The sequence below is a fragment of the Anopheles funestus genome, chromosome X (genome assembly GCF_943734845.2).
Source record: "Anopheles funestus chromosome X, idAnoFuneDA-416_04, whole genome shotgun sequence".
Lineage (NCBI taxonomy): Eukaryota > Metazoa > Arthropoda > Insecta > Diptera > Culicidae > Anopheles > Anopheles funestus.
Genome location: NC_064597.1, coordinates 9,529,478 through 9,555,961, shown reverse-complemented (window position 1 = coordinate 9,555,961; position 26,484 = coordinate 9,529,478). Strand labels below are relative to the sequence as shown.

The 26,484-nt window shown below is 44.8% G+C and overlaps 5 protein-coding genes across 12 annotated transcripts; 3 read left to right on the top strand and 2 right to left on the bottom strand.

Moving 5' to 3' along the window:
• Positions 1–458: 458 nt before the first annotated feature.
• LOC125771267 (vesicle transport protein SEC20) lies at positions 459–3,138 on the bottom strand. The gene is made up of 3 exons (XM_049441697.1): positions 2,761–3,138; positions 2,520–2,692; positions 459–2,426 (listed from the first exon to the last, which is right to left on the bottom strand). Exons 1-3 carry the CDS (start codon positions 2,842–2,844, stop codon positions 1,979–1,981), a joined length of 705 nt encoding a protein of 234 aa, XP_049297654.1. The 5' UTR covers positions 2,845–3,138; the 3' UTR covers positions 459–1,978.
• A 423-nt stretch (positions 3,139–3,561) lies between these two features.
• Positions 3,562–10,637, top strand: LOC125771077 (N-acetyl-D-glucosamine kinase). 2 transcript variants are annotated; one of them, XM_049441294.1, is made up of 4 exons: positions 3,562–4,123; positions 4,501–4,828; positions 8,889–9,325; positions 9,395–10,637. In XM_049441294.1, exons 2-4 carry the CDS (start codon positions 4,806–4,808, stop codon positions 10,018–10,020), a joined length of 1,086 nt encoding a protein of 361 aa, XP_049297251.1. In that variant the 5' UTR covers positions 3,562–4,123; positions 4,501–4,805; the 3' UTR covers positions 10,021–10,637. The 2 variants fall into 2 exon arrangements, with proteins under 2 accessions (XP_049297251.1, XP_049297261.1); XM_049441304.1 differs by having other exon boundaries at positions 3,562–4,162.
• Positions 10,638–10,647: 10 nt separating this feature from the next.
• On the bottom strand, positions 10,648–26,332 carry LOC125771053 (serine protease HTRA2, mitochondrial). 5 transcript variants are annotated; one of them, XM_049441255.1, is made up of 4 exons: positions 26,087–26,332; positions 12,228–12,714; positions 11,028–12,167; positions 10,648–10,952 (listed from the first exon to the last, which is right to left on the bottom strand). In XM_049441255.1, the coding sequence occupies exons 3-4, from the start codon at positions 12,140–12,142 to the stop codon at positions 10,781–10,783; spliced, it is 1,287 nt and encodes a 428-aa protein (XP_049297212.1). In that variant the 5' UTR covers positions 12,143–12,167; positions 12,228–12,714; positions 26,087–26,332; the 3' UTR covers positions 10,648–10,780. The 5 variants fall into 5 exon arrangements, with proteins under 5 accessions (XP_049297212.1, XP_049297230.1, XP_049297205.1 ...); XM_049441273.1 differs by lacking the exon at positions 26,087–26,332 and adding an exon at positions 23,130–23,245; XM_049441248.1 differs by lacking the exon at positions 26,087–26,332 and adding an exon at positions 13,597–13,836.
• LOC125771046 (allantoinase) lies at positions 13,844–16,185 on the top strand. The gene is made up of 3 exons (XM_049441235.1): positions 13,844–14,108; positions 14,242–14,655; positions 14,850–16,185. Exons 1-3 carry the CDS (start codon positions 13,878–13,880, stop codon positions 15,783–15,785), a joined length of 1,581 nt encoding a protein of 526 aa, XP_049297192.1. The 5' UTR covers positions 13,844–13,877; the 3' UTR covers positions 15,786–16,185.
• LOC125771024 (uncharacterized) lies at positions 18,842–25,899 on the top strand. Of its 3 annotated transcripts, XM_049441226.1 has the most exons (5): positions 18,842–18,996; positions 19,156–19,314; positions 23,193–23,346; positions 23,458–23,682; positions 23,765–25,899. In XM_049441226.1, the coding sequence occupies exons 2-5, from the start codon at positions 19,307–19,309 to the stop codon at positions 25,262–25,264; spliced, it is 1,887 nt and encodes a 628-aa protein (XP_049297183.1). In that variant the 5' UTR covers positions 18,842–18,996; positions 19,156–19,306; the 3' UTR covers positions 25,265–25,899. The 3 variants fall into 3 exon arrangements, with proteins under 3 accessions (XP_049297183.1, XP_049297174.1, XP_049297166.1); XM_049441217.1 differs by having other exon boundaries at positions 18,842–19,314; XM_049441209.1 differs by lacking the exons at positions 18,842–18,996; positions 19,156–19,314 and adding an exon at positions 20,202–20,496.
• Positions 26,333–26,484: the final 152 nt, after the last annotated feature.

Sequence of the window (26,484 nt, the reverse complement as noted above, 5' to 3'; positions counted from 1 at the left end):
ATGATGGTGCGGGCGGGGGGGAGGCGCGCAAGGGCGACAAAAAATCCCCTCCCCGGGTGAGCAAAGCACGTGGTAGATGGTAGAGAAGGCGCGAAGAAATCTATAACTGTGATTACTATTGAGACAATTTAACAAAAAAAAAGCAGCAGGAGAAGAAGAAAAACCTGGAAGAAACAAAAAACGAAACAGGAGAAAATGATATATCCAATTGGATGCGAAAATGCGAGAAAAAAAAGATTAAATTTTACTTTTTTTTGGTTAAACTGCAAATGTGTTTCCTCTCCATTTTTGTTTTAGTCTTTTTTTTAACCCTATTTGCTATTACATGGCGCATCGAATCGGTTCGAGTAAACAAAACAAACCACAGAATGATTTTAATTATTTCATTATGTTTTTACACACAGTTTAGTTGCTTTTTTTGTATTTCATATGAAGCTAGTTTCTTTCAGAGAGAGAGAGGCGCCATGTTTTACTGGAAAAAAACAAATCGAAACAAACAAAGTTTCGTTTATTATACATACAATAACTTAAGTAGCACTAAAAACAAAAACCGGGAAGACAAAATCCCTGTTCGTTGTACGCCTACACCGAAAGGACGGCAGGAAATAAAAGGAAAAGGAAGAATGAACAAAAAAATAACAAAAGAGAAAAAAACAGAACAAACACCTAGCGAATTAAACTTTGAAATGGACGCAAGAGAATTAGAAAACAAAACAAAACAAAAACCCATACACACACTAACACACAGACACAAATAAAACAGGAATAACTAAACAATTGCAAAGAAATGTTGTGCGAGAGAAATGAGTTACAATTTATGCAAGAAAATGGATCAAAACTTCCCCAAAAACTTAGGGGCAAAGATGTGAGAAACCGAACTGTGTAGAAGTGATTGATATGATCAACGCAATGTCAAAATGGCGAACATGAAAACAAAGCGCAAGCGACCGTGAACGGGAAGAAAAAACAATAGAAACACATACATACACCTACACAGACACAATCAACATCAATTATCCATGTATGTATATGTATGTAAAACATATAAAAATTTTACCCATAACCGAAAATAAATCAGAGTCGAAAACTTGAAAACAAACACAGAATAATACAAACGTTCTTTTATGTAATTTACTACTATTATTTTGTTATTATAATTTACGTAAGATTCTATCTACAATCGTTTATTTACTTATCTATTTACAATCGTACCAACACCCCAGACAAATTTCTTTGTATCAGACTTTCCTTCGTTGACAGTTTGTGTTCCGAACACAAGATGGCGCTAGGCTCTCGTTAATGAAAGAAAAGGCTCGCAACTTTTGATGGAAATACTTATCTTTTTCTCGCTGCGGTTGTTTTATTAAACGATTATCGAACTACGCTTGGATGTGTTTTAGTAAAAGGAACATATTATTACAAAACACTTTTGCTACTACTGCTCAATTTGACAATTTGATGTGAAATCTTCCTCGCATTACGTGGCATTTAAATCACCAATACAAGGAAGGATCAAACATGCTTTGTTTTTTAATCTTTCTTCCCTTAAACAGACCTAAATAGTTAAATAATCAGTTCTCAACAAGATCGTTGGTGAGCTGCGTTGGTTTTGTTCTTCGTTTTGCTTTGGTTTCTCTCAATTATTATTCATTTAAAAGTAAGGTACGGTTAAGGACCTGGAAAAAGGATCGACCATAGTTAGATGATGAGCATTAGTAGCAACAGTGAACGAATGAACGTAATAAAGTAATTCACAGCATAAAAACCCATTTTACTTGTTCTAATCGCACACAAACGCAGTTCAAGAACAGTTAAATAAGTAATGAAATAATTATATTTTTAACGTCATCACCATAACTTATACCATATTCTCCAGCTAAAGTCTGCTTTACTTCTGTCTTTGACTCACAAGAATCGCGTGCTTGAGAGGCCTACCTTTTCTAACTTTCCTCCTCCGCAAAAAAACGTTAAATCCGCTCTAGAATAAACGCTTCCAAAGCACATAGAAAACACTAGTCAAAAACAAAATCAACCCAAACATGGCTAATATTTTATCGGTACAGTCCCGCCGGCTGTACTTCTGCAGCAGTTTGCTCGACTGATGTATCTTACCGGCCGTGTTGAGCAGTTCATCGCGCGTACTTTCGACCGTGGCACTGGTCGTTACCAGCATATCGAGCGTGGCTGCAGACTTCTGTGTCGTATCGTGCAGCTGCTTCGAGATGGAAATCATACGATCGGTCACACTTTCCTGCTGCAGCAGCAACGCCGAGCTGCGGTACGTTTTCGAACCCGTCGAAGCGTTCGTTAGCTTCCGCTGGCGCATTTCACTCGCTTCCGGCCGCAGCGCAAACAGTTCCTCCTTGTTGGACTTTTCGATCTCAAGCATGGTTGCTATATTTGCTTTCCGGAAGGCTTGTAGCGTTCTGTTGGGTGAGTCGAAAAGGGGATTGTGATTCATTGGCAAACATCAACAGCAAATAAAAGCAACCAAAATAATAGTGTGCTGTGGGGCATACTTTGCATAATGTTCACGGTTCTTTTCCACCTCCTCGGCAAGCTTGTTGTCCGTTTCGTCCCGTGCCAACACATCCATTCGGTCGATACATTTCCGCAGCGCTGCCAGCTTATCCCTGCCGGCCTCATTCAATGTTTCCAGCTCGCGCAACGTGCCACGAAAGTTTGTAATGTCCTGCAGACGTAAAAGGGGAAGAGAGTGAGTGAAACTGTTTTGCCAAACACACCAGTGCTTTTGCTTACCATAATGATTGCTTTCGTACGTAAATTATTGTCCAGTATCTCCTGCCTCATTGCCGATACGTCCGTGTAGTTTGATAACACCATTTTGTCTCACTTTAATATGGAATGTATCTTCACTTTTTTACTAGCTGAAATCACAGCCCTAAGCCAAGAGTTTCGTTTGTTCTTCTGTAGCTGATGCACTGTGCTTTAATTGACCGTTTGACCGACCGCCTGCACAAAGAATGATAAGTTTCAGTACGAATGCTAATAAGTTTTTCAGTTGATTGGTAAGAACTGTTGCCTCTAGGTACAGGTGCAGAATTAGGAACCTGCAACACAGGCCCTGTGCCCTTTCAAACGTTTATTTGGATGTAAATAAACCTTTTCGCCACGACGACTGACAGCAGCGAACCGGGCACAACAATCAACAAGATTGGTCCACCGCATGACAGTTAAAAAAAATTCATATTTAAAATGTTATTTTATTTATATTTTTTTAAATCAACATTTATTATTGTATAATGTAAAATTTGAAACCGTTTAACTATTCCCAGAAAATATTAATTATTTTATTTTTAATTGATTGATTATTGGTGCCTATCTGTCATTTCATTTGACAGTTCCAATGTTATTGTTTCAGTTTTGAAATCGTTTTAATTTTATTATCAGTTTACTTATTCAATTTCAAGACATAATTAAAAGCATATTTTTTCTATGCAGTGATATAAAATATCTCCTTTGCAAAAATTGACCTAATTCACACTAAACTGTCAATATAGTTTTCTGTATGTTTCGCACGAAAATGCATCATGACCTAACCTCTTATTTATCCACTTTTGTTATGTTTATCCAAAAACCGGAATAAATACATTTCTTTTTTCTAGTAGTATTTTTATAACTTAAAAGTGTGATACTTTCATTACTGTTAACACTTACTGGTGTTATAAACATGAATATGTATAGCCTTTCTCCTAATGAGGTGTGCAATTAGATTGCGATTAGACAACCATATCAGTTTAGCAATGTGTATCTAGTCAAACCATTCCGTCCTGCAAGACAGCCTGCACAACAGCAGCGACCGGGGCATGATCCGGGGCATGATGAAGGGTGTGTGGGCTTAAAGATTGGGTCAGGTCCAACAACAATACCTACCACCCCCCCGTATTCCGTCCGTCGGTTGTTTGCCGTTCCGCGGTACACGCGGCCTTTCGCCGCGTTGCCACTCGCGTAGACTATATTGCTATGCGAGCACATACCGGACGCATTCAATGGCGGGATTCCACACCATTCGCACGCCACTGCAGAGCGGAAAAGCCACGCGGCGGCAAACCACCAGTGTTTCGTCTCGTTGTGTGAAACGGTACCGACGGTGTTAGTAGTGGTGAGTAACAACAGCGACTGTAGTGGGTGCTAGCCACAGGTAAACAACAGTGTGGTCACAATTAAAAAAAGAAAAAAGAAAAAACAAACTAACCACGCAAATGTGTGAGATGGTGTTGTAGTGTGACAACACCGAGATATCGTAGCATTTTGACCAGTTGGCAGCGATTACTGAGTTTTGATATCCTTCTGTATTCTGACTGTTTGTGCTGCGTGTGTGTAATATGCGTATGTTGGCTCGAATTGTTGGACAAATGTTCCCGAGGGATATCCATCGCATAGTGTGTCTTTGGGTCCAATCCCTCCACATTTCCCCTTCAAACATCGTAAAACCGGAATAAGCAATAGCTACATTTCCCAAATACCGTTTACTTGAAGGTGATCCAGAAAACGAAACCAATTCCGCATTGTTCCGCACTGCTGCACCATTCAACCGCCGCACACAGACCGCCGACCAACCGCACCAGGTGGATGATCTGGTTTTTTTTTTATTTGCTGGAGGGAAAGTGTCTTAAGCAGAAGGCCACTCACCACGAGTCTCGACGTGCTCAACAAAAACTAGTTGCGGAGCGTTGATATTTGCTTGAACAACAATATTTCCAAGCAGCGAAACGCCGAAGGTGCGAGAAGTTTTTGCCGATTCTTGAAGCCAGATAGCCCAGCTGTAAGCGACCAAGCTAACGATGTATATTGCGGGTGTTGAAGGGTAAGTGAGTTTATTTCTACAATTATCTGTCAATTGCTTAGGCTAGCATTTTTAAACAATTCTGTCACACTATGTTCGTTGTAAGATGTACTACAGTAGATAATGTTCTAACTTAAGAACATGATTTTCACGCCAGAGGAAGATACTTTACCTCACAAAGCAGCTATGTGAAGCTATGTGAACAAAATTCCAAATTTTTTGAAGAAGTGTGTGGCATTTTATTTTTAGAAACTTTTGGTACTAACAGAAATCAAGCTAATGCGGATTTGGATTGGATACAAGGAAGTGTCTGGAAATGAGATGCCTCACAGTTGAAGCCTTATATCTTACCGGAAGCCATTGCACCCATCCACCCATCTAGCGCTTTCAACCGATGATACATTATTTCATCCTACAAAGCAATACCCGACATTAAACGACCAACCAAACCAAAGTGGTTACGATGGAAAGAAAGAGGAGCAAAAAAGTGACCCAGCACTTTCATAACAAGCGACGTAACAGACTCGAAACTCAGGCACAATACGAAGGGGGGGGGGGGGGGGGGGGGGGGGGGGAAGGAGGAGGAAAACAAATAGCCGAAATGAAAGTGAAAATCGCTTCACCAGTGCCTCCATCCTTTCATATCGATCAACGATCCGCACTGCTATTGCACCCACAACGCCCCTGTCGGCGATCCTTGGTGAATTAGGGGTTTCGGTGCCGGAAGTTCGGGTTCTTAAAACTCGCCAGAAAGCGGCGGTACAAATCTTCTCTCGAAGCGGCTGTGTCTGGAGCACACACGACCATTCACTTTCATTTACATATTTTTTTTGTACTCCACACCCTCAAGGTGAGCGATGCAATTCTGACTTCGCGTAAAGAGTAAAAAAAACGTACCGCGAGATCGATCCACTTCGGATCGGAGTGATTGTTTTGTATTAGTGGATTTGTTTTGTTGTTTGTAAGCCTTTTTTTACAAAAAAAAGAACCGCTCTTGCCCCCTTTCTGCTGTTATCAGTTTGGATGTGACACATTCGCCCAGACCTTGCCCTTACGCAGTGTAGCGAGTGTAGTTCACTGCCAAGTTTAGATTGTGGCGCGGAGTGGCGGCAGTATTACGTTTCATGGTTGATGTTCGACTTAGATTATAGCAGTCTTCTAGTTCTTTACTTGCGCGACGTTATCAAGCATTTCTATAAGCAGGGCTCGACAAGTTCCAATTTCCCTGACTCCATATTGTATTTTTTTTTAAATCAACTACTTATGTTTTCAATAAAATGTTAATAAACACCTCTTCCGGCATTGACAACAGTCGGAGATGGTGTTTATTTAAGGCTTGTTTCGGCTTGTAAGTGGACAACAAACATGTCGGTATGCCAGCAATAGATTAGAAATGACGCTCTAACCTTGACACAGTATATCCGTTGCACGATCCACACCCATCCGAGCGGGATATATTGAGCTACGGTCGTGAGTGCTGAACGAAGATTAAGTGTACCGAGTCATTTCCCGATCAGATTTTAATAGCACACTTGAACCATCCAAAACAAAGCACTCGAAGCGTAATCGAGCACGTCCGATAAGGCGAAATCAATTGCTGGGGATTTTTTTTTTGGGTTTTGTTTCAATGTTGTTGTTGTTCGCTATTTTTGCGTCCCAACATTATTACCCTTTTTTTTAATGCTGTGTTTTAGTTGCGTTGTATATTAAAGGCTATCTGTATTAAGTAGGTTTTTGCGCATTAGAAAATTATTTACAATCTAGCAGAAATGGGACATAAAACATGCCACTCCAGGCACGTTATTCATAGTTGAAAGAGGAAAACAAAATAATAGCCTGTGTTTGTCAAACGGTACGCAGAATTGATGGTCTTGTGAATAATCGCACATGCTATAGGCGATACTCTAGATAAGACGTATGTGACGTTAGGTCGTCTGATAACTCGTCGGTCAATTTTTATTGGGGGGTGGGGAGGAAGTAAATGGACGCACTGGAAGAAATTTGTACTCACGTCAAAGCTTGATGGTGAATTGTTGCATCAACCCCTTTCCCTGCTTGTTCCGTGCGCTTCTGCTCCAACTCTTAGACGACCGTATGTATCATAACGCTTGATTGATGATTGAATTTTGCATTCATTTTACCGCCACGCACGAACAACACTGATCAGGCCCCCCATTTCATTTAGCTGGTTGTGGGTTGGTTAACTTTTCGGTTTTGCACAACTCGCACCACAATAGCTGCAAATGATGGTGCTTTCGAAGCTATTGGACCCGTAATGCGATGATGATGAATGGTGAAGATTGAGATAAAAAATAGTCGTTAGTTAAAGAGCGTACATTCGATGGTATTCGATTGCTTCAGCGGTCCATATTTATCAGCTGTGAAAAAGGCTCTTCTTCTTCATGGCCTGCTCATGGGCGAGTGCGTCACGAAGACATGGTCAGGTCTCCAATTAGTTTCCAGGAAACTCATTCTCCAACATGTTCGACTCCACTTGTTCTAGCCAACGAGCTCGCAGTGTTTCTCTACGTCTCGTACCCAACAGGTCGCTGACGAGCACCTTCCTGGTGGGGCATGAGTCCGGCATCCTCATCACGTGCTCCAGCTATCATATCCTTCCGGCTTTGACCACCGTCAGAATATCTGCACCGCCAAACAGCTCAGCTAGCTCGTGGTTCATTCTCCTTCTCCACACACCCTGCTCGCACACACCGCCAAAGATAGTCCTTGGCCCCTTGGCGTCCTCCATTAGCATAGTCCAGGACTCGTACCCGTAGAGGTCTTCCGGACGTATCAGTGTGCGATATAGCGTGCATTTCGTGTATTGCTGGAGTCTGCTGGATAACAGGAGTTTGTGGAGCTCCTGTTGTTGTCCAAAATTACGATCGTACCAAGGTAGCAGAACTCCTATACTGCCTCGAGATCTTCGCCGATATTCTGCTTCCGAGTCGGACTCCCTCACGATCAGAGCCTCCGACAAGCTTTGTCTTCGTCACATTTATCCTCAATCCAATACTAACGGCCTCGCCTCTCAGTCGGGTCGTCGCACACCGCCGCAGATGTCAGATGACATCGATGCCATCCGCGAAGTCGAGAAATTGGAGAGAATGGGTGAAAATCGTGCCTCGAATGTTAAACAACAAACAGGAGAGTCCGTATCCTTGCCTAAGAACCCAGGGAAATTCGAACGATTCCGATAGCATGTTCGACTCTCTCCCCTTGCACTGCACCCCATCCATAGTGGCCTTCAATAACCATACCAGCTTCCCTGGGAATCCATACTCCATACATTCGGTCCGATCTATGGTGTCGTAGGCCGCTTTGAAGTTAATGAACAGGTGGTGCGTAGGGATCTGGTACTCTCAGCAATTCTGGAGGATCTGCCGTGGAGTAAAGATTTGGTCGGTGATCGATTTGCCTCCAACAAATCCAGCTTGACAACTTCCGACGAAACCTGTGTCAAGGGTCGCAAGTCTGCAGAAGAGTATTCGGGACAGGATCTTGTAGGCAGCATTCAGGACTGTGATGGCTCGGAAGTTAGCACAGTCTAGCCTGTCGCCATTTTTGTACAGTTAGTGTATGACACCCAGTTTCCACTCGTCCGGAGGTTCTTCCTGCTCCCAAATGCTTCCGATCAGCTGATGGATAATGGTGACGAGCCTCTCCACACTCGGATCTTGAACAGCCACCAGACCATCGCTGCCAGCTGACTTGTTGCGTTTCAGCTGTTTGATGTCACTGATGATTTCGTCCAAGGATCGTGGGAACACTTCCTCATCATTATGCGGGCTGTCCTAGTCGCTCTCCTCTGCTTCATGTGCCTGGTTCGGTATCTCCTGCATCTGCCCCATTCAGGTGGTAGTCGAAATAGCACTTCCACCTGTTGATCTCCTCCCGCTCGTCCAATATCTCCCTCCTCGTATCGGCAGATAGCGTTCATGACTTTGGATTCTTGCAAACGGCTATATGTAATTTAAAAAAAAGGACTATTAAAGGTTGAGCATGGTAGCAAATATTGTGCAAATTTAAACACAAAAACTTGCTAATAATCTTTTTCAATTAAATATCTTCTTCCTTTCAGTGGTGCAACACATTCCACGTTGGTGATCTGCGATGAGGCGGGTCAGGTGGTAGGTCGTGCTAAGGGTCCAAGCACAAACCATTGGGCCGTTGGTATACCGGGCGTTGCGGAACGGATCGATGCAATGGCCCGTGCCGCTAAGGCGGAAGCGAATCTACCGGTGGACCAGCAGCTGACCGCGGTCGGACTATGCTTGAGCGGTGCCGAAGCGGAAGAAACGAACCGCGAGCTGGAGACGTATCTTCACACGCACTATCCGACGGTGGCGGAACGGTACGTGGTGTGCAGTGATACGGTGGGTAGCATTCAGGCCGTCTCGAATCTCGGCGGTATGGTGATCATTGCCGGTACCGGATCGAACACGCTGTTACGCAACCCGGACGGTAGTACGCACGGTTGCGGTGGTTGGGGTCACATGATCGGTGATGAAGGTGGTGGTAAGTGAAATGGTACGGGCAAACGCTTTTCTTCCGCCATTTTATTGATCGATATAATTGTGTTCACAGCTTGGTGGATTGCACGGAACGCAATCAAGACTGTGTTCGATCATCGGGACAATTTGAAACGTTCCAAGCACCCGATCGAACGGGTCTGGCAGCTTATTCAGGAACACTTCGGTGTGCGAACGTTGCACGATCTGCTCGATCACAGCTACGGGCGGTTCTGCAAGACGGCGTACGCTGGTCTGTGTGCGAAGCTGGCCCGTGCCGCACTGGACGAGCGTGATCCACTCTGCCGCAAGCTGTTCGACGAGGCCGGCCAATCGCTTGCCCGGTCTGTGTGTGCGCTGCAGGATAAAATTTCTCCCGAACTGTTGCGCCCATCGGCTACCGGTTCATCCTCCGCACTGCTCGACATCGTGTGCGTCGGTTCGGTGTGGCTTAGCTGGGACCTGCTACGTGACGGGTTCGTCTCCGAGCTACGGTTGCAAGCGTTCCCGCACGATCTGCGCCTGCTGCGCCTTACCACGACAATGGCGCTCGGAGCCGCCTACCTAGCAGCGGACACGTACAAGCTATGCTTACCGCGCGACTACACCGGCAACTATGACGTCTTCTACACGTACCGGGCGGTTGCGAACGAGAACGGAAACGGTAACGCAACGGACCATAAAACAAACGGTCGAAGCTAAAAAAAAACAAACGCTCGAAATGGGGCTTTTTGTTTGTTTTGTGTTCTCCTCTATAAAGTTTCCTTCCATTCGCTCTACGCTACGAGATTGAGATTCGATACAGTGTGATACAAAGTGTGGGTTGTCTATAGCAGTAATAGTAGTAGTAGTAGGTTGTAGTAGTACGCATTGTGAATACGGCAAACGATTTCAAAACAAGTCCAACAGAGACCTGATGTAAGTGGCGCATTCAAGTGTGTGTTTTTCTCATGTTTTCCAATTTAATTAGTAAATTTTGTGTTATTGATATAGCATAGCGAGTTGCTAATATGGCAGAAAAAAAACCGAGCTTGCCTGGAGACACATCTGTATTTTATTCCCAAGTATTCCCAACGAGCCAACGAAGAGGTTTACGCTGAATGCCACCCTTTTCATACTGAATGTGAATGTTTTTTGTTATCCATCACGTGTACGATTGCTTTTTTTTTAGATCTTTTAGCCAAAACCCGATATCTAACGCATCTTATAAGACCGATTCCAATCTTATTGGTACTAGAGTGTGTTGTTGTAAAGGTGTAATTTTTTTTTATTGAGTCAATATAAATCTCATCTATCACATCTATTAAAAAAAAATTCAACCAGAAAGTGTTTGTTTTTTTATGATTTTGTTTTTATATTTTTCTTTTCAGCATACCCATTGTTTAACGAATTAATTAAACTAAAGGAAGTCTTGGTTTCGAAAAGCATTAAAATAAATAATTGAACGGCGCAACGGCGCGGTCTAAGCCGTCGTGTCCTCCGGGAAGACGTGTACCGTCGTAAGCTGCTGGCCACGGTAGATGGAGATTGAAAGCTTTTTGTCCTGTTCCAGCAGTAGTTCGTACACATCGCTGGAATTTTTAATCTCCTTCCCATTAATGTGCGTTATGATATCACCCGGTTGTAGTCCTCCACTACAAAAAAAAAATGGAAAATAGGGATGAAATGTAAAGAAAATTATATTGACGAAAAAAAAAATTTCCCTTTACCTGTACGCCGGCGATCCTTGGATTACTTTCCACACCAATACACCCCCGCGTACGATGGGAGGAAATTTGTGGTTGCGTTGCTGCAGCTCGCCTAAAATTTCCGGCGTCAGTGTAAGCATCGTGATGCCGATATATCGTCGGTAGGCAGGCACATTACTACCCGCACGCCGTTCCGATCCGGTCGGCGATTCGTTAATTTTGCGCAAAAACTCCTTCGCGTGATCGATCGGTATGGCGAAGCTAATTCCCGACGTTACCTTCATGCTGTTGATACCGATTGCCTCACCATCGAGGTTTACCAACGGTCCACCAGAATTACCAAACGTAATGGCAGCATCCGTTTGGATGTAGTTGATATCTTTCCCTCGCAATCCGAGCTCTTGCGATGGTCGTTGCGTCGTGCTAACGACACCGGCCGTTACCGTGTTGTTAAGGGCGAGCGGACTCCCAAGCGCTATCACCCACTCACCCGTTCGCAGGTCCGCCGAATGACCGAGTTTGAGCGTGGGTAAATTGTCACACCGTACCCGTACCGTAGCCAGATCCGAGGCCGGATCAACGTGCTCCACGTAACCGGGAAAGATCCGGCCGTCCGTTAGCTTCACCGTAACCATCGTGTGCGGTTTGCTCACTACAACGTGTGCGTTTGTTAGTATCAACCCGTCCGGTTCGACGATAAAACCGGAACCATTCGATACTGTCATTGGTTCGCGGGTGAAAAAATCCACATGCTGTCGGTCGCGTATTTCCAGGTACACCACAGCCGGCGCGGACAGTTCTACAGCATCCGCGATGAAGTTGAAATCCTTCCGTTGGCTACGTTTTGGGGTGGGATCCGTTTTGGCACCGACTGCCGGCATTAACCAACCTAAGCCGGTAACACGTTTACTGTCGTTCGTTGGCGACTGTTTATACATAAGCAAACCCAATACACCAGTCAGCGCCATCGTTATTCCAACCTTTCGGTGTAAATTCCACCCGTTCTGTTTACCATTTTCGCTATGTTCATACTGTTCGGTTGTTTTTATCGGTCGTGACGAATTCGGGGCAGGTAGTTGAACGAGCGCCAGCAAACGATGCCGGAAGATGGCAGGCTTTCGCAATGCACAGTACATGCTTTTACACAAACCTACAATGAAGCTAATAGAGATATTTCAGTGTAAACCCACTTGTCTACGTTTACCTTTTGCCGATAAATACGTGTACTTTGATCATCCGTTTGCGTACGAAGCGAAAACGTTTTGCTATTTGACAGCTCAGCCAAAAACCGGGTTTGTTTGACGTTCCGTGGATTGTTTTGTTTACGTTTCTGTTGCGTGTAGTTGAAAGCTCTTTCTGTCCTCTCGTCGGCGGCTGGTAACCCACGTGGGATACGTGGGAGCCGGGGACGAGAGAACAATAGAACTTTGGAGCTGTCAGCTGTCTAAGCCTGGAGCCATTAAAGCTTGCGAATTTCTCACTTCCAATCCTATTTTATCGCTTGTCTCCTTTTCTCATCAACTCCTCATTCCCATTCCAGCCATGGCCAGAACCACCCTTTTGTAAGAGCTCGTTCAGCCTTTAACGATTCAAATCACCTGTTGGATTTCAGTACTTCAGCATCCCAATTTCCCGTCTTCGTGTATCGTCTTCCCTTTCTTTTTCTTAGGTTAAGTCAATTTCGTTGTAAATCCCAATTTGGAACAATCTGTAAGTAAAGTAATAAAACGAAAGAAAAATTAATTTACTATTACACAATATGCTATGCGATGCTAGGAAAGTCTATCGTAAAGGTTTTAATTATTATAAAAAGAAACTGAAAATATGAAAATGTTCCTTTGCTTTGAACAACAGCATCCCCAAACTCTATACATGAATATTTTTTATGAGTCTCTCTTTCTCTCTCTCTCTCTCTCTCTCTCTCTTGTTGGCTTTAACGACCTCTAAGGTCAAGCCTGCCATTTCTGGCTTAATAGACTTATTTTTACCCGAATAGTCAAGTCCTTGCTACGAGGAGGCGGTCCGGATGGGTTTTGATCTCCGGTCCGGTCGTGTGGAACCGCCTCCGTTTATCACATACACCACCGGGCCCGATAAGTGTATGATTACTGAATTATCTATAAACCCTGTCAATAACATCACTAATTGCAAACTTTTGTAAAAAACTAGAGACTTCTAGAAGGTAGCTATAATTAGTACATTTGCAAGCGCCACATTATATTTATAGCAACCCTTATCGCAATCAGAATTTCGGGAGTTCAATGCTCAAGATCCCCTGCAGCTCTCTAGGGGTCGAAGCGATGGTTTTTGCGAAACTTTTGCGAAACTGATTATCGACGAGCGGGGGCTTGGTCTTGGTCAAGTTCATTGTGCATCTGTGTTTTGCTATGTAATGGCTTATATTCTATCGGTGCCTTTGTTCAAAGTGATACCACCCAAGCCAAAAAGGTGTTTAACAACAAACACGTAGTAGTGGCTAAAAGTTAATGAAAGGAAACATTCTACAAATATACGCTTCTGCCTTATATAACTACTACACTCTACGTGTTTGTTAGTCATGTTTCAAGCGAATTGCATAACAATGAATTACCTTTGAGAAATATTTTCTACGATTCATCCAATATCGTCCAAATGTTTCAAAGATGTCCTGACGTAATCGTTAACAACAGTCGTCGTAAACATACTGCGTGGCCATACCTTCGTGCGACGTTATACACGGTAAGTTTTAGTATTGTAGCATATACAGAGATAATGCAAAGTTTTCACAGCTGCCACCAGTTCTCAGAATGCGCAAAAAAAAACACAAACTACACTAGGAAAACCTGGGAGCTACCAGATGAGCCAACGTACTGATGCCTATCGAAGAGACTGATGCTTTATAAGACGCAGCACCGACACGCACATCCTCCATTCTGCAAACAGCTACTAACGATGGAAACCGTCTACACCAGCAAGCGAATATTTCTCAACAGTGCCAGCCTCCCGGCAGATGTGTTTCCCGGCGGTATTGTTGTGTCGGCCATTGATGGTAAGGTGACACGTGTGCTCAGCTCCTGGACGGCTGTCGACCGTTACTTGAAGGACAATGAAGGTGATTTTAAGGTTAGTGTCGTGCCTGGGAATTGATTGCTCATGTCAACATTCAACCTCTATCTTGATCCCAATCCGGGTACTCCAGTTGCACTGACTGTTCGCGAGATTTTTGGCCATTTTGTTACTTTCCTTTTTTTAATAGCATTACGATTTTGGCAATCTGTTGCTTATGCCCGGTCTGATCGATACGCACGTCCACATTAATGAACCGGGACGTACCGAATGGGAAGGTTTCCATACAGCGACAAAAGCTGCAGCAGCAGGCGGATTTACGACGATCTGTGATATGCCGCTCAACTCGATACCACCAACGACGACCGTGGCCAATCTGCGCACCAAAGTTAACGCAGCGAAAGGGAAAATTTTTGTGGATGTCGCATTCTGGGGTGGACTGGTGCCGGGCAATCAGGACGAGCTGCGCCGTATGATATCGTCCGGTGTTATTGGGTTCAAGTGTTTTCTGTGCCCGAGTGGTGTTGACGAGTTCCCGCACGTAACGGAGGAGCAGGTGTATGAAGCGGCACGCCTGATCGAGGGAACTGGTGCAGTATTGGCTGTAAGTGATGTGTTGGGATATTACAAGAAAACTTTATGTGAACCTAATGTTGTTCAAGCTAGTGCGGGTGGAGTAGAAATAGAAGAATGCCCAAAAGTTCATCTATTTTGTGGCTTGTTAAAGTAGTGGGAATAGTTCGCATGGAGGTAATGGTCTAAAGTATAAAGCTAACACCGATATTTTGGGGGTTTCAGTTTCACGCAGAAGTCGAATGCCAACAGCAGCAAAGCAAAAACCTATACAACATTAACGATCCGTTCAAGTATCGCACATTTCTCGAATCGCGGCCAGATAGTATGGAGCAACAGGCGATCGAGCTGGTGGCAAAGGTTGCACAGCAGTACGATGTCCGTACGCACATCGTACACCTGTCGTCAGCAAGTGCACTGCCGACAATACGGCAGGCTCGAGCACTCGGTGGCCGACTTACGGTGGAAACTTGCCATCACTATCTCTCACTCGCTGCCGAAGATGTGCCGGACGCGCGTACCGAATTCAAGTGCTGCCCACCGATACGGGATCGCACCAACCAGGAGCAACTGTGGTGCGCCATACAGGATGGCGAGATCGATCTCGTGGTATCGGACCATTCGCCTAGCACACCGCAGATGAAGCTGCTTACCGATGGCAAGCAGCGTGGTAATTTTCTCGAAGCTTGGGGCGGTATCTCTTCCTTGCAGCTCGGGTTACCCCTGTTCTGGACGCACTGTCAACAGTACGGCCTAACGCTGGAGGATACGGTCCGATTACTCTGCACTGAACCGGCACGTCTTAGTGGGCTGGATCAGCGCAAGAGCCGACTCGAACCCGGTTACGATGGAGACATCTGTGTGTGGGATCCGGAAGGTACGTTCACCGTCACGGAGGACATGATCGAGTTCCAGCATAAGGCGACACCCTATCTGAACCGTACACTGCAAGGTGTGGTACATGCGACAATTCTTCGCGGCTCACCAATCTATCTGCGATCGGACGAACCTGCTTTTGGTTCGCCTTTGGGCAGTATACTACTGGACAGTCGAAGCGAGATTACCAACAATGGTGAAGATAACACATTGAATGACTCGCAACATCAAACATTGAATACGTCCTCTGAGGAGGATGAGTTGGAAGATGTTGTGGATCTGTAAAATGACAACCGGGACTATACTATTACATGTTTAGATATATTACAGTGCGACTACATTACTACAACACACAGGTGTAGTAGTCGTATCATTATGTTCCTCTTAAGTAAGATTACTATTAAACCTACTTCAAAGTAATGGCGCTACACACTGACTGTGACGTGATCATCGCACCTTTTTTTTGGAGCGGGGTCATTGAGCCAATACGTAGATTAATTGAGTGGAAAGTTTTTAAAACTGTTTTGCGTTCCAGGGAGCTTTTTTGCTTGATTTTTCGGTCGGACAGGTTCGGAATCTCTTAGGCGATAAGCAGCGCGTCGAAACGATCAGGTTTAACCTCGTCATTACGAAGATTACGTTTGGGAACTGATGTACAAAAATAAAGTACAATTTTACATCTGTCTTTTTTTCGTCTGTGCTGCAACTCTTTGAACAGTTGGATCTACGCTAGCGTTCCACATGTGCTGACTAGCTAGCTTTCTAAGACATACTTCAAAGTAGCGGAATTGTGAGGCTCTCGCATCTGATGCCATTTTTTAAGAATAATTCATTTGTATAGTTGATTGGACGGGCCTCTACGCGTGCGTATCAATATTTTTTGTCAGTCAGGTTGCGAAAAGAAGGCTCTGTATGGGATTCTTTTTCTTGTTATAGCTACCCAAGGGTAATAGGCTATCGGAGGAGATTATTGAATGGTCATTACGTCTAGGACTGATAGTCTAAGACCCCCCTGCTAAAATTTGACTTTTGAATTTAAAGTTCAGAATCTGGATGAATCCACTTTCTGGCTAGTGCGAATTGTACAACAGTGCCGTAAGAGCTGTAAATTCAACGACTCCACACACTATATTTTTTTTTGTCTAGAAGTCCACAAACATATTAGTTGTATCTCTGATTGAAACCATATTCTTCACCATTGCAAACAACAGTTTGTGAATGAACCGACTATTGATGCCCTGATACACGCGCAAACACACGAACAGCTTTGAAATTAGGATCTGTCTGTTCTGTTCGAACCACCATGATCTAACCGAAAGCATCTTCTTCCGTACCGCGCTACCCAACAGTCGTCGGCTGCCGCGCCTTGTCCTGCACGGAACCGCAAAACCAATCGGAATATCAAATGTCGAACTGTCAATAATTTTGGACCTGACTGCCGCCATGCTGCCACGGGGTGCCCTGTCGTGTGTGGGCGCGCATACTGGTGCGTTTTTTTTCTTCTCCCTCCCCCCTTCCCCTAGCTTAATTCAAATTAACGACTATCAAGTATCGTTGATGTGGTACATGTGTGACTGTGCATGAATTTAAAGTTTCGAAGACCCCACAGTTGGAAATGTGGACAGGTAGAAGACGAAAAAAACCAGCAACATCTCATAACAAAAGCAAAACCAAAATATTCTGCTAGATTGGTTTACCACACGGTGCCAAGATTCATCAGCGCTGACGTCATTCGTGTGAAGTAAGTTTTATTTTCTAATACTGCTGTTGTAAGAAGACTCGTTTGTTTTTAAACATACACCTCAAACTATTGTCAAAACATGAGTGTCTTAGTCACTACAACTTAGAACGAGATACCGTCTGTAGTTGCGCAAATGTTATAGAAACCAGCTGATGAGAATGTTTGATAATTAGTGTCATTATTCAATAGTGGACTACAAGCGTAATTTCCAGGACTCCTTGGTGAATGCGTATCACGTGCACTAGAACATCGTAAGATCGTGCTGCAACGCAGTAAATCTTCACCGTGCGAAAGTAGTTGTAGGCAACACAGAGGAATACAATCAGTACAAGAAAGAAAAAAACTTGACCAAAGGAAAAGACCGCAGTGACTCTGTGCCACTTAACGGCACGCTCTAGATGCAAAACCCCCCGCCCCAACATGCTAGGTTTATCCATTTTCTGCTTTGTATACACACCGACGAATTTTAGGACAAACTTGGGGAAGGAGAAATCTTTACTACGCAAGCTGCGACACGCTGACATTGATGGAAAAGCGCAAAAACTGCACTAGAATTAATGGGACAGATAGACACATACGCTGTGACGTTTCTGATAACGATCCAGCATTGGAGATAATACGCTGATATGGATTCACCGTCTGAACGAGTGAAGCATTAAGGGTTTCCTTACAAACTATGTTCCATATAGTCAGAGCATTTTGATGCAAAATTTGTTCAACTCCCATTTGTGAGTGCGGTCGACTCCTCTAGGGATGTTGCCGTCAAGGCAGAGGGTGAAGCTTCAGCCCACGAGAAGTTTTGCGATCGCAACAGGTACTTCGCGTGCGCTCCAGTCTCAGTCTCTCTCCCACCGTGTGTCTCCTTCACCGTACACACACACACAGGACCTGTCCTCAGCTGGATCATTGCTCGCCGCATCTTGCCAATCCGCCCCAAACCACCCGTACTTGTACTTCTGTTTTGGGGGCAGCGAAGACGAAAAAAGTCGCCATCGCCTCTCGCACAGTTGCGCGTCTATATCAGTCAGGCCACTTTATCGCTCTCCAAACCGTTTGCTCGTGCTCGTCTTTCTTGCTACTCTTTATCATGGTTGCTTCGTGCTTTTCGTCCCGTCTTGCGCCACCAACGTCCACCCGTCCACCGCGTACCACAAACATGCGCAGGATCCCTAGTCTCCAAGACCCCCGAGACGTACAAAATGTCGCCGAGGTCGGTCGGTGGATGCTGTGGGCCCGACGATACGAATCGTGTGTGTGTGTGTGTCTGTGTGTGGTGTGCGGTGCCTGGCGAATCAGATCGAGTCCGGAGAGTAAGCAAACAAAAACAAACCCTCCAGCATTAAAAGGAAGGCGCTCGCGCCGAACACTAAACTGAACTGGGTGGGTTTTGGTGGTGGAAGAAGAAGATGACGAAGAAGAAGAAGAAGAAGAAAAAAAAACGAAATAAAAAGACACACGGCAGAAAACCTGCCGTAAAGTGACACCGCCGCAACACTCTAGGCTCTCTCTACAACTTTTCTGCGGTAAAACATCACAACCGGGCCAGGAAGGTAGAAATAAAGGAGAAAAAAAAATATATATATATACAACGCACAGCCCCTCAAGTGTGAAGGTTTCCCGCGTATCGAGTATCTCCCATTCAGGCGAAACGTCTTAGCTCATTCGACTAGTTAACGCCGGACGGTACAGAGCAGGCTTGATACACCAGCCATAAGGCCTAGACTACGCGCGCGCGCTCCGATTGAGCTCGGGAGGGTAGGGCCATAAACACCGACAGCATCACTGTAACACGTACAACACACACATACACACAGAGATACACAAACGAACAGACAAACACATGGCGATACACGCAGATGTATAAGTGATGTCTTTATTTGTATATTATTTTTCCCTACGTCTTGGGGTCTCGAGTACTAAGTGCTTCAAGGCGCGCGTGTGAGCAGAGTCTAGTCGCGAGACGTAGTAGGCAATACAGTGCGATTAGTATCAAACGGATAGTGTTTAAGTGCGATACGGGGTCCTAGCGTTCTTGTCAAGCAACGCCTGTAAAAGCTTTCACCGTATGTCAAAGTACATACAGGTTGGTAAATGTGTCAGATATACTAACTCAGGAAGTTTGATTATTTTGTTGTTGCTGGGAAGTTCGATTTATGTGACAAGTGTTCCGTTCTACAAGTGCCACAACTAGTGTATGCGAGTTGCCTCTTATTTCTCACTCTTGTTTGACTTAATTTCAAAATAAAATGTTTTGTAAAAACATTGGAACAAAAGAAGAACTTCATGACTTCTTCTTGAAAGTGTAAACATATCGACAGGATCAAACAAAAAAAGAGCGCTAGAATGGCTGATGTGTTATGAATTTCAATCAGCTCGTTTGCGATTATTTTGCTTCAACGGCAACGTACGATTCCCCCGGAGCGGATATGTTGCGACGTGTACCAATACTGTTTCCAATACTTATCTGATCAAATCAGTGCTAGACATAATAATCTACAATCAAATTAATCTGCTCATCAATCATACGCAGCAAACGGAATTCGTTTTGAGTCACGTGATGGGATGGGCAACATCTTGGATTTCTTTGTTTTTGGAGTGGTATTACCTGAAGTCTTCGTCTAGGGCAGCTATTTTGGTGGACTTTAACCTGAAGCGGTGTTTTTTTCTTAATTGGTCAAAATCTTCTGCTTTGCAACAAACACACACAGGAGCTTAAAAATTGATTAGTTTCAATGTTTTAAAAAACAACATCTGTACGAAGAAATCATTATCTCATTCGATTTGTCAACACTGCTGGGAAACAGTGAATCCGTAACGCATCGCAAATAAGGCGGAAGAATAAGTTTGTTTTTATTATTGCTCTGCATCCTGGGCAAACAGTACGGCACAAGCTATTAGATTTTGCTCTGGTTTTTTTTTTTGTTGAGGAACTTGAACGTTCGGTATCGCCGGAGTGGCGACTTAAAGCGCGGTGAGTGGTGTCCCAATTAGTTGTACGGGATGAGCAAAATAGCGAGTAACAACGTAGAATTACTGCTAGAACATACATAAACAAAATGTGATTAAAATGTTATTTCATTCATCCCACTAGTAGGGGGAGATTATTCTCGCCGTCCTGTCACGAGGCTCCTTAATGATGTAATCCGCGTATAAACGTCTAGAACTGTCCAGAGGTTGAGTTCAGTTCGTGATGGAACTTAGTGGACGTGTACTGCCGATTGTTCAAGCATTGTGGACAGAGACGTTTACGAGAGCGTAAAGTTTTGCCGAAGAACAAGCACTATAGCACCGCTTGTGCTATTGCTAGTGGTGGGGGGGAGGATATGCAAACCTAATGAGCAGTTACGACGAGATTGAATGAAAAAAAAGCAACAACAACAACAAGTAGTGTTTATCAGCGACCAGGAGCAAAAAAGTTAATTTGCATCCAATTAACTTGGACGGCAGAACCCACCTGCGTTTGTTTTCTAACCTATCTTTTCCGTTCCACGTCCGCCATCTTTGAAAAGTTTCTTAAACTTATTGGCTAGATTTTAATGTTTTTGCCAGTGCAGTCGCATGCACCATACTACCATGGCAGGTAACGCTTTCGGCGTGTACAGGCCTGGATGCTGGTACCCGGGGGGTTTTGAAGATCCGGCACCGTTCCGGCAGCACCTTAGCCTTAGCTGCGGATCAGCATCGAACGGCTTCGGCAATCACGCAAGCAAACGATTGCCACTGCGTAAATAGGCGTAGCGGTTGGGTTAGCTCCCTCCCCGTGCAAATGGGTGCCCGGTGGAACAGGCGGTGTTTGCATACTGCAATTAGGCGTACGAGATGCATAAAACAACTTTTCCACATTCCACAGTGTGGAGGTCCCCCCCATCTTTGCGCTTGTCCACTGTTCTACCTCGTCCCTATTACCCTTTATGTAAGCAAACCTAATGCCTGGTTTTGCGTAGAGCAGTGGACACACACACACGCACACGCACACACACATTCATCTGTAAACGTAAAAGAGTGCTGGACACACAAGACGGCAAAGTTGGAGTCGCGCCGCCAGTGCTAAAACGGTGACAGGAGTCTACTTGTAGGGAGTCCGTCCATAAACCCGAACTATTGTTGATTTGTTTCTCCACCTTTTTCGCGTGTGAAACACCTGCATCCGAGGTGTAATTCTCAACACTGTTTGCTTACGGCTTTGCGCTGTATGTCACAAGCTAATTGTATCTGCTATAATATAAAATGTAATTAAAGCGTTTACCCAGATGGCAAGGAAACTTTCACTTGAGTATGGATTTGTCAAATACAGTGGCAGCGTGTAGGAACACCCTCAACATGAAGAATGGTAATGAGCAATAGAGTTGAGATAAGACTCTGTTTTTTTGAAGAACAAATAACAAAACAGGAATAGTATCTTCACGTTATAATATGAGTATGGTCGATATGAAGAAACCGGGCATTGAGAATACCTCACTTTCACCACCCCCCGCAAACCCTCTAACCAAAGTCTTAGACCACCGAAAGCTTAGACCGGTATCCACCATTACTTCCTGTGTTCGAGCAAATCACATCTGGCCGTAAAATACCGTGACATTATTATTTCCTAATATTCAACCATTTCGACCAAATGCTTCATTGGTGGCTGATAAACATCAGCCGACCCCCCCTCCACTCCCATGCCCTTTGCCCGTGACCACCACCACCTCCCTCCAACAAAAACCCGCCAAGACGAGTTTGTTAATGAACACCTGTCCTGCAAATTTAATCCCCCACACCTTTCGATGAGTCATTCGCGCCCAGCTAGCGACGTGGATGACTTAAAACCCCCTACTAAGGCATCAACATCAATCATCCCTGGGGGTTTTCAATACGCCCAACCAAACAAAAAAAGCATCAAAATCCGGCAGGTCCGGGGGCCTTTCTTCGGCTGGCAAAAAAAAAAAGCTTTGGAACAACACGAAACACGTTAATTAGAAGTTTCGTTCATTTCATGATGCATGAAACAAATCCATATGTTAATTAAGCAATACACGCGCAGTAGCTTAAATCGTGCCGGAGACTTTGAAGGAAGAGTTCGTGCGCAAAAGCTTGCTAAACATCCGTACTGATAGATGTCAAAAACGTTCGCCATTTAGTGTCTTTGTGCGTGCGTGTATGGGTGTTTGTCTTTTTAGCAATATAACGGCACTGCTTTGGTGTGCCGAGGTTGTGCTTGCACTTGGAGTTTTGTATGCGGCTAGGAAAGACCCAACTCTGGACAGACTGGCCGTAGTTCGTTCGGCTTCCACACAAAAATATTCACGCTTAGCTTATCGCTCATGTCACCCCGCTCAAGCTTCAAGAGCTGCTTCATTACCTCGCGTTTTTTTATATATATAGTTTTCACTCTTTCACACGCTTGCCGCTTCACCCACCATTGAAGCTATTCTGCCACGGTGTGGAGGAGCTACCCCCGGTACTACCGGGACGGGGTTTCTCTCTTCGCCGCGAGCGTGTGTGTCGCAAAAACCCAGGCGACGGGGCCCCGGGGGCGCACGCAAACACAGCAACAAAACTGCACGGGTGTTAAGATTTCCATGCCGGCAGAAAACTTGTTTGGCAAGTAGCGAGCATGGAATTTAGCGATAGTTTGCCCTGATGCCTAAGTGGTGTTAGATGATCGAAGCTAGAACTAGTTTGAGCACGGTTTTGCAAACCAGCCCCTCGACCAAAAACTCCGATCCAGTGCAGTAGAAGGTGTCCTGGGCGGGTGTGTGAACGAGAAAGAGAGAGTGAGAGAGAGCAAGTGAGGGGAAAAACGCTTTTCTAATCCAATCCAACCACCGGGTGGCACTAATATTCAACACTACAACCCTAGATGCAACGGATTGCTGCGGATCGAACATTGAAAATGAAACTAATACTTGTATCTCTTTCTCCCTTCCTTCCCGCGTGTTCCGTCCTATCCCACTTGAAACGTTGCACAGCCCAACATCTAGACAGGTTTATATTTGTCGGAAACGGTGTGCAAACCACAGTCAAGGTAAGATGGCCACAATGCCGAATGTTTGGCTATCGTTGGCAACAGTGATCCTAGCCACGATGCACGGTATACCGGCGACGGCAAACCGAGAACACAAGGTAAGCTCAATCGGTGTGCGAATCTAATAATCTGAAAGAGAAAAAAAAACAAACAAAATGTTTACTAATTTTTGTTTTCTTTCTTTTCCCCATACCGCCACGGTTGTACAGGTTCACAATATAGTGCTTTACCCGAACAAACAGTCCTGGTGTACGACGCGTAACATTAGTCAGGTTATAACGGAACCGGGCTGCAAGCAGGTTACGATCGATAACAATGTGTGTGTGGGTGCCTGTTTTAGCTACTCGATACCGCACACGGAACCGTCCGATCCGGGCGAAATAATAGGACCGTACTGCGACTCCTGTCAACCGTCGGATGTGTCGTACGTTTTCGTAAGTATTGGATCTGTGCCCATAAACGCATTACGTTGCGCCGTTACTTAGCTTTCGCTCATACACTATCTTTACGACACAGGTAAAGGTGGATTGTACGGAAAATGCGAACATGAAGAATCCCTACCTGTACAAACAGGTACAGCTGATACACAACTGCACGTGTACGGCGTGTGACGAACAGTCGACACATCGGTCTACTCCTACCAGCAACACGCGCGATCTGTCGGATGGTTCACAGGAGCATGGACTTGGTTCTGGGGAGCAGCTTCACCACCATCAGGCATCGTTGGTGTTGGATAAGGATCAGGATATGATACCGATCGAGCATCAGCCACATCGTGTGCCTTCGCACACGAAGCACAGCGCCGGGGGGGTTAGTGTAGGATCCGACGAAACACCTGCAGATAGTGACATGATACAGGACGACATACCGGAGATACTGGAGGTGGTCCATTACAGTGAAAATGATACCGAACCGATACGTCACACGCCGGTGCATGATTTACAGTCACCGAACAGTGGTACGACGTATATGGAGCAGCAGCAGTTGAACCATTACGAGCATAACAGTCACACGGACAATGTGAAGAAGCTGTTGCATCAGAAAATCGTGAAGTTGCTGCGTTCGATCGAGGAAACGAACTCGCAGTCGGATCGGGAACAGCTGATCGAGATGATCAGGCTGATTAAAGGTACGAGCGATCGCAACTGGGATGAGCTGGTTGAAAGCTTACAGTCGGAAAACTCCATCCTTGACTTTAACCGGCTGCGGTCCGAGCTGGTCGAGGACGAACCATTGAACGTACCATCGTTCGGTGGAACCGAGGCAGTTGATACCGGTGAGGAAGCGGGCAAGCAACACGCTGACCCGGAAAGTGCGGAAAGTTTGGCAAGAAAGAAACATTCCTCCACGCCGGAGTATGCCGATCACCAGCGATTGATGCAGCATCAGTACGATACATTGCGTCACCGGGCGAATCATCTGCACGAGCATGCTTCTACCGGGTCGAAGGAAACGATTGGTGATGCGGACAAATCCACACAAGAGTCACACACACCGGCTGAAACCGGTACACCGGTACGGTCACACCATCACGCACATCAGCACCATCTGGTGGGCGAACGTATCGATGCACATCATCATCTCGGGCGGGGACCGCACGGTGCGCTCGTAATACAGGCGGATCGGGACGATCTGGAAATACACCGGAGCATTCAGAACGGGCACGAAATCAAGGAAAAGATCCACATTCAAGCGCACGAGCTAAAACCCAACCATGCCGGTACGGTCGTTACGTACGACGGGCATGTACCGGTGCCGACAGTAACGTCCGACGTTGGCTCGGTAAGCGTAGGGGAAACGGAAAACAGAGGACACCATTTCCAAACACCTCATATGCATCCGAGACAGCATGCGCAGGGTCATGGTGGTCATCACAATGCGATGCGTGGCCATGGACATCACGAAAACGATCGGCACGGGCATCACAATCACGACCATACCAATGCGGACCATGGATCGCATCCAAGCAAGCCACATGCAGCGGCCAGCGTAACGGTGGGTGATATCGAACAATGAGATGCACCCTCCCTAGAAGGGCGGAACTTACTCTACCATGTACCACTTACTTGCACCATATTAAAAACTTCCATAAGGCAATATAAAGACATGTCAAGGAAACGCAAACAAAAAACAAAAAATAGGACCAACTAATCTACTGTGCGTTACATTTATCGTGGATTGTAAGCCCATTTACCTAATTAGCTACATTTTAAATCTCTAGTCGCTAGTGGGGGTTTTTTTTCTGTGACTAGTATACGTGACTAGTATATGCGGATAGGATTTCGAACAACAGTGTACCTAAGTTTATCAAAAAAGAAATGGAAAACTAATTTAGTTGATAGGATTTTATTTTTGTTTTTATTCAACCACATTCATATGGCAAACAAACCGGCATTAAAGCAGACAACCGTAAGAAAAAAAAAGACGAACAAAATTGAAACAACAAACTCAAAAGGAATCTCGTAAATTGTACCAAGTAAAAATAGTGTAAGAACATGAATGGGGGAAAACAAAACAAAACAATCGTACATCAAATTTGTTTCAATATTTACACGGTAATGCTAATGAGTAGCAAACGCATTACTCTATAATTAATTGTACCTTTCAGGCAAATTTGTTACAAAAAAAACACACATTTATGAAAACAATAACTATTTCTGGTGTTTTCTTTTTTGGTCAATAACGCTCCGCAAAATGTTTCACTGTTCGAGGGGTGTTCCATCCACAAAATCAATAATCGATATAATGAAAACAGCCGGGACACTAAAAAGATTGAACCATCTGCTCAATTACATTCTATTTTGCTAGTTTCTTGAAAGAAAAGACTGAAAAACTTACCTTTTTTACCACGACACCACACCGAGCAAAACGTAAACAAAGATCAGCTTGCCGCCAAAAAACAACAGCTGGCCGCACAGTGATCGCTACCAAACTGTCAACACGGTCCGGTGTCCGGCGGGGCTGCGGCTATACAAGCGCAGTACTGGAACCCTGCTGGAAATCCTGCGCCCCTGGTAGCGGGTCGATTTTAAGGCAGTCTGTTCACATAAGCGCTATATAGCGCCTGTCTTTATGTATGGCTGTCAGCTTGCCTGCTGTCAAAATATGCGGCGCTTATCGGTGGTAATAATTTCGCATTCGCTTTATTTACGCTTTATTTACCACAAAAAAGGCATCTATTTGTGTGTAAAAAATAGAGGAAAAAATGCTCTTTACTATACGAGACTGGTGGAAAC